This window comes from Microtus ochrogaster, chromosome 10 (assembly GCF_000317375.1).
Source record: "Microtus ochrogaster isolate Prairie Vole_2 chromosome 10, MicOch1.0, whole genome shotgun sequence".
Taxonomy (NCBI): domain Eukaryota; kingdom Metazoa; phylum Chordata; class Mammalia; order Rodentia; family Cricetidae; genus Microtus; species Microtus ochrogaster.
The window spans coordinates 75,998,220-76,005,443 of NC_022016.1; the positions used below are offsets into that span (position 1 = coordinate 75,998,220).

A 7,224-nucleotide genomic window follows, 5' to 3' on the forward strand; every position below is an offset into this window, starting at 1 on the left:
AAAAAAAAAATAAAAATATAGTTTCTGGCTACAGCCACCTGAAACATAGGGAGTAACAAAATGGAACTCCTCTCTATTGCTGATCTAGTCCACTGGAGAAGTTACTATCTCATGAGCACATCCAACTACAGTCAAGGCTTACAAGAACTATGGGCTGACATTCTTTCATCTTTTGACATTCTCTTTATCTTGTTCAGATGGCTTAGCAACATTATTGTATGTGTAACACGGTTGGTAAGAAAAGTATTCCTGGACCCATGAAAATTGCTCTGCCTGTTCCTTTCCAGTGTTTTCTTCATGAACACACATTCAACACAAACTCCTTGAAGATCTCCTGGGCTCTTTCTTTTTTTTTTTTTTTAAACGGTTCATTTACGTGTTCTCTCTTTTCACTACTGAGAAATTATCGTGTTTCCAGTCTTTTGCTTTGTTTTTCGACCTTGTCTCTAATGTTCTGGAATTTTCTACAGTTCTGGACCAGGGACACCAAACTCTCCCTAAAGTTACTAGTTCCGTGATCTTTGCCAATGTTTTCAAGCTCATCAAAGAAAGTCAACGTCTCTCTGAGTCTGGCTTTAACAATTTTTTGCTCCTCTAATTCTGCAAGAAGGGCCTGCTCAGTGCATAATTCAACCTTATACTTCTCCTGTAACTCTTCAATTTCCTTTCTGAGAAGCTGGAATTTTTCTTCACTAAAAGGATGTGTCTCCTGACACTTATCTTCAGGAAGCAGGATGTTTGGGGGAATCCGCAAAACCGCCTGCAAATCCTGGGCTCTTTCATTTCTGGTAACCTTGCCTGAAAATTCTAGCAGTCATGGTCTTCCTGGATTCTCGACTCTATCTCCTCAACTTGGGGAAATGTCAAGTCTGCTTAGGTTCTGCCTATGTCTTATGGCCTGGAAAACAGACAGTAAGTGAGGGCAATTACGAGCTTCCCTTAATGTTCCACTGTCTGCCACCACAGAATTGGACTAACTCACAGTCCTGGAAGGTAGAGGTCCAGTATTAAGGTTAAATTAATATAAGAGTTAGCCAATAAGAAGCTAGAGATTAATGGGCCAAGCAGTGTTTTAATTAATACAATTTCTGTGTGATTATTTTGGTTCTGGGCAGCCGGGAAGAACAAGCGGGCTCTCTTCCTACAGAAATGGCTCAGGGATTAAGAGCACTGGCTGATATTTTAGAAGTCCTGAGTTCAATTCCTAGCAACCACGTGGTGGCTCACAACTATCTGTAATGAGATCTGGTGCCCTCTTCTGGTCTGCAAGCATACATGCAGGAAGAACATTGTATACATAATAAATAAATCTTAATACAAATATGCTTACAATAAACTGCTCAGGGTCAGACTCTAGAGGTTTAAACCAGTACCACTAAATTGTGCTGACCTGCATTTCCTTCATGACTCTTGTAGAAAACTCTGCTGGCTGCAGTGTTTTCAGGGACACCCCCCTCCATAGGAATTAGAATCAATTAGAGAAAACAACCTATCCTTAAACTAACACTTGAAAAGTAAGTACGGTTAGGCAAGTGAAGAGTAAGGTCAGTGTATGTCAATAGGAAGTAGTTTATGAAAAGCTTGAAGCAAAAGCAGATCAAGGACATACAGGTGATGGATAAGAAAGGCTACGTACAGGGCAAGAGAGATGGCTCAGTGAGAAAAAATAGGCTTGATGTGTGAGCATGGGGACCTGAATCTGGATTTCCTAACACCCAAATAAAAAAGGTGGGCTTGGCAGTATATGCCTAACTAGACATCTCTCATTACCAAATGAAACCTCCAGTTCCAGGAATGGTTTACAGATAATCAAGTTGTTGGCCAAAGGGGACCCAGAGACACTCCCAAACAATTCATGCTATTGCCAAGGCTTTTGGTTGCTCACTACAAACTGATGGTAAAACCATACTGCTGAAGACAATGCCTAAAGAACTTGATGAACATGGAGAAGTTGAGCTGGTGCCTTCCTAGTGCTTTCACCCCTAAAGACTAGTGTTCATGGTACTAAGATAAGAAGGGACTCTGCTGATACCAAAGGAGAAAGGTAAACATCAACCTAGCTATAAACCCTGTGATCTACAACGGTGACTGTAGGACTCAGCTGTGACAAGCTCAATAGAGGCCTGAGTTTCAGATTACCTTAAGGCAATACCTGGTTCCAGGAAAGACCATAAGCTGAGACCACCCAAGCACTACCCAGGAACAGACCATACAAGGGGAAAGAAAGTCCTAACGTTCCAACCATTGTAGACAGGATCAACTGATGTTCCCTTAGTCCAGCACACACCCATCCCCTTTCACCAAGACACTCTTAGACAAATGTCATCCAATCAGGGGTCCTGAACCTTAGAAATCCCTCACTCCAACGTCTGCTATAATAAAATCCCCACCCCAACTGAGCTCGAGGCTCTCTTATCGTACCAATGTGTTGGACACATGGAGAGTCCAATTTTGAACTTGAATAAAGGCTCTTTGCTTTTACATACAGGATTTGGTCTCCATGGTGGTCTTTTGGGGGTCCCCGCCATCTGGGCATAACAGTGACTTGCCTGAAAGATATACTGGTGCAAAATTGTCACAATGTCTATGGAAGTTATCTAATTGGATTTAAGGCTCACTCCATGAGATGGAACCCATACTCAACACTGCTCAGAGAGTCAAGAACCTGAGGTTAGATAGGCCAGGGACTTAGGGGAAATCCAAGCACTACTGTTCTGCTAAAAGAGTTTAGCAATAAAATGACTCCTAATGATGTTTTGCAATACTCATAGATCACTGCACTGCCCAGCCATCATCAGAGAAGCTTCCTTCTGCAGTAGATGGGAACAAAAACAGAGACCCACAATGAAACAAAGTGCAGAGAGAGAGAACCTAGAACACTCAGTCCTAATGGGATATTGCCATCAAATCCCTCCCCTCAAAGCTCAGGGAACCCTATGGGAGAGAAAATGAAACTGTTTTAGGAGCCAGTGGTGGTGTGGGAGCCTTCTGTGTATGTGCTGCCTTTACTGACTAATGAATAAAGAAGCTGCATGGGCCTGCAGCAGAGCAGAACAGAGCTAGGCAGGGAAACTAAACTGAATGCTGGGAGAAAGAAGTTGGAGTCAGAGAGAATAGGTGGAGTCTGAAAGATGCCTCATAGCTGCTACAGGAGAGAAACGCTGGACAGAACCTTACCGGTAGGCCACACCATGTGATGATACACAGCTTAATAGAAATGGGTTAATTTAAGACATAAGAGCTAGCTAGAAATATGCTTAAGCTATTGGCCAAATAGTACTGCAATTAATACAGTTTCTGTGTGTTTATTTTGGATCTGGGCAGCCGGGAAACGAAGAAGCGGCCTCCGACTACATAGTGGGGATGGAGAACACCAGGGAAACGAGACAGCAGGATGGATACATAAGAACCCAGAGGCTGTGGCAGCATGTACAGGTCCTATCCCTGAGAGGGAAGGTGGACACACCGTCCTTAGTCCAGAAGCTACTGCTAGTCAAGGAACTGCTTTTTTCCAGTGGAGTCTCACTGGGAAAATAAACCACGCTTAAGGACAGACCTCCATGATCAGCAGCAGACAGCTAGCAAAAAACAAACTCAATGGCATTTTAGGACATTCCTTGTTTCATAATGCTTTATTTGGCATTCTTTTTATTCTTTTTTTCTTTTGGGCCTTTTGCATACATATATCTCATGATTTCCAGTTTTGTGTTTTTTTTGGGATCTCTCTGTGTGAATATGTATGTTTGATTCTGCATCTGTGTTTCTTGTGCTTTTTTTCCTGGTAGTTTGTTACTTATCCTATTCCAGTTTGTTTTTATTTTATGATATTTTATTTATACTTTATTATTTTTTTTTTTTAGATTCCTGTTTGCATTCTAATGAGAGAAAAAGTGTGGATTTGAGTGGGTGGGGAGTCAGGGAGGATCTGGAAGAAGTTGGGGGAGGGGAAACCATAATAAAAACAATGTATAGAAACGAAATTTATTTTCAATTAAAAAGAACAGCAGAGCATCTGCTGTATGAGAGAAAAAGGAAACAATACCACCACAAATTTCATTGATATGGTATAGCTAACTTTATAGTTTTTAATAAAAATGTAAATCTATCACAATATTGAAAAATAAAATGACACAATCACTTTAGAAGTCCAGAATTTATCACTCTATTTTTGTATAAGAAAATTTTACATAAACGAACAAGACAAGTACTAATATAAACTGAGCTTACTATCAATTGAAGATAAAATTCACATACAATCATGCACTTCTTACTTTTATTTGCATTTTCAATTATAAAAAAATTTCCCTTGTGGTAATGTCTTACCTCATTGTATCTGTTGCTGGGGATTTTGATGCTTGTTTTCCGAACTTCCATATCAACCACCAAACCTTGAACTACTGGCAAAGTATACTGGTAGTTTCTGAAGTCCTGGGCAAAGCAGATTAAAGTAGAATTAAAACATGATAAAAATGGTAGAAATTGATTTATAGTAATAAAAATAGCACAAAATGGAAATAATGCCAATATTGAATGACCTTGCTTATTAAACACTGAGAGGATGTGCAATGGAAGCCCGGACTGACTGCATCCTGTCTCTCAGTACAATAAGCCACAGGCAGTGAAGCCGACGGCTTCCTATACTCCTACCATGTAACACTAAATAAATGACCACTCTGCTTTATTGCCACTAATTTGCAGGAAGGTCAGACTCAAACTCGTTTTGTTCTTGTATTTCTAAACATTTCAGTTCTCAGTGAGAATCTGAAGGAGCATGCACACTATCCAGTATGCCTGAAGCAAAATAAGCAGAGTCAAGTCTAGGGTGACGGTGTATATAGCAGGATGCCATAGGTTCTTATAGGTCACCAGTAGAGGGTCTGATGTTTTTTTCTTCTTTTTATTTCTCTCATTCTTTTTTAGACAGGGTTTTGTTACATGGCCCAGGCTGAGTTAGAACTTACTATGCAGGACAGGCTACCCTTGATTTCAAAACTCTTTGGCCTCAGCCTTTTCAGGGCTGAGATTACAAATTTGAGTCACCACACTTGATACCACAAACTTTGATTCTGAGGAGGTTTCTGGCCTGTTTTAACAGATTTGACTTCTTTATGAAAACTAAGTGACGAGAAAGTGTAAGTAAGCTGGGCAGTGGTGGTGCACACCTTAATCTCAGCACTAGGGAGGCAGAGGCAGGCAGGTACCTGTGAGTATGAGGCCATCCTGGTCTACAGAGAGAGTTCCAGGACAGCCAGGGCTACACAATGGAACCCTGTCTCGAAAACAAAACAACAAGAACAAGAACAAAAGTGTAAGTGAGAGGAGGGGATGAGATGAGAATAATGTAGGGAACAGACAGGGGTTATGGAAAGTGTTAATAGCTCAAAAAATAGTGAAAATCTGTCAGATTAAAAGAAAAACAGACAATGCCTGTCACTTGATTGGGTATGGAATATGAACAAAGAAGTTCAACAAAGAAGTCAAAAGAAGTCAGTCTGACTCTGAGTTTTACTGTTAGGCCTAAGAAGTTGAAAACCAGGATGGGAAGAAAGGGTGCTTCTTCTTTTTTGTTTGTTGTTGATTTTTTTTTTTTTTGAAACAGGGTTTCTCTGTGTAACAGCCTTAACTGTCCTGGAACTAGCTCTTATAGACCAGGCTGGCCTTAAACTCACAGAGATCCACCTGCTTCTGCTTCCCAAATGCTGGGATTAAAGGCGTGCACTGCCATCACCCAGCAGAAAAGACTATTTCTCTCTCTGTTTTTTTTTTTGCATTTTTAAAATTAATTATTTAGTTTTTTTTTAAAAAAAAAAAACACAATCTTTTCTCACTTTACATACCAATCCCAGTTCCCACTCCCTTTCCTCCTCCTGCTCCTGCTCCCTCCCCTTTCCTAACTACTTCTACTGTGTTCCTTGCAATAGAGCACAAGACTACTGATGGGAAAACCCACACACTGAAATCACAGTGGCCAGTTGAAGCGTGTGATGATCCTTCTGCTTTGCCTTGTAACTGGAAAGGACCACAGGCCTAATTCGGAAAACCTGGCTTTCACGTGTTTTAAAAAATATAGCTGGATTAAAAAAAAAAAAAAGGAGTGTGAGGGTTAATACTGTCAACCTGACAGGATCCAGACTCACCTAGGAGACAAACTGGCGGGCACATCTGTAAGGGGTTATTAGATTAGGTTAGCCGCTGGGTGTGCCCGTGTGGATTACCAGAGTGGGTTAACTGGGGTGGGAAAACCCACCTGTAGGTGGCATCATTCAGTAGTTGGGGTTTTGGACTCCTTCACAAAGAGAACACAAGCTGAGCACCAGCACTGGCATTGGTCTGCTTCCTGACTTCACCTGTCATGTGACCAGCTGATCCCTTGCTGTGACTTCCTGCACAGCCTTGTGACTAACTAACCCTGCCGTCACTTTCCTCCTATACTGTAAAAATATCTTCCTCCCTTAGAAAAGAACTAACTTCAGTATGAAGTTAGCTCCAAATCCACTCCCTAAAGAACAATCAAGGGGCTGGAGGGAAGGCTCAGCGGTTAGGAGTGCGTATTACTCTTCCAGAGGACCCAAGCTCAATTCACAACACCCATGTCTGGGGGCTCACAATTGTCTCAAACTCTGGCTACAGGAGATCCAACACCTCAGACACCCACACTCACACATACACAAGATTAAAAATAAAATAAATCTAAAAAGAAATTAAGTGCCGGTCATGTTTGTACATGCCATCCAGCACTTGGAGGCAGGAGGCAGGAGGGTAGCCTGGGCTGTACAAAACAGGGATTCTCAAACAAATCAACAAAACAAGGAAAGACCATTAAAGCCGAGTAAGTCATTTACAACAATAATCACTTCAGTGCTGTAAAATCAGACCAAAGACATCTGACACACTCAGAAGTAACTTCATGAAAACAGCTGAACTTCAAGTACGAACATTCAAGCTGAGGTGGTGACTGCCTTGCCAGCTCTGTCCCAAATACCTGTTAGGTTATTCAAGCAGGGAAGGGGCTCTATGGAAAGCAGTATGTTTACTGTTCTGGACACTGTCAAACAGCAGCAACCAGAGGGCTAGAGAGTGGCTCAGCAGGTAAAGTGCTTATCTAAGTATGAAGACCTGAGTTCAGGTCCCAGAACCCACTTAAAAAGTCAGGTGTGGCCGGGCGGTGGTGGAGCACGCCTTTAATCCCAGCACTCGGGAGGCAGAGGCAGGCGGATCTCTGTG

The 7,224-nt window shown here is 41.7% G+C and overlaps 1 protein-coding gene across 5 annotated transcripts in view; it reads right to left on the minus strand.

Annotated features, from left to right (window-relative positions):
- Window positions 1-7,224, minus strand: part of Zfyve9 (zinc finger FYVE-type containing 9) — a 147,038-nt gene that overhangs the window by 37,938 nt on the left and 101,876 nt on the right. For all 5 annotated transcript variants that reach the window (XM_013348544.2, XM_005353554.2, XM_026781976.1 and 2 more), the window contains one exon: window positions 4,324-4,428. In XM_013348544.2, the coding sequence (XP_013203998.1) occupies window positions 4,324-4,428 (105 nt within the window). The remainder of the gene's footprint in view (window positions 1-4,323; window positions 4,429-7,224) is intronic.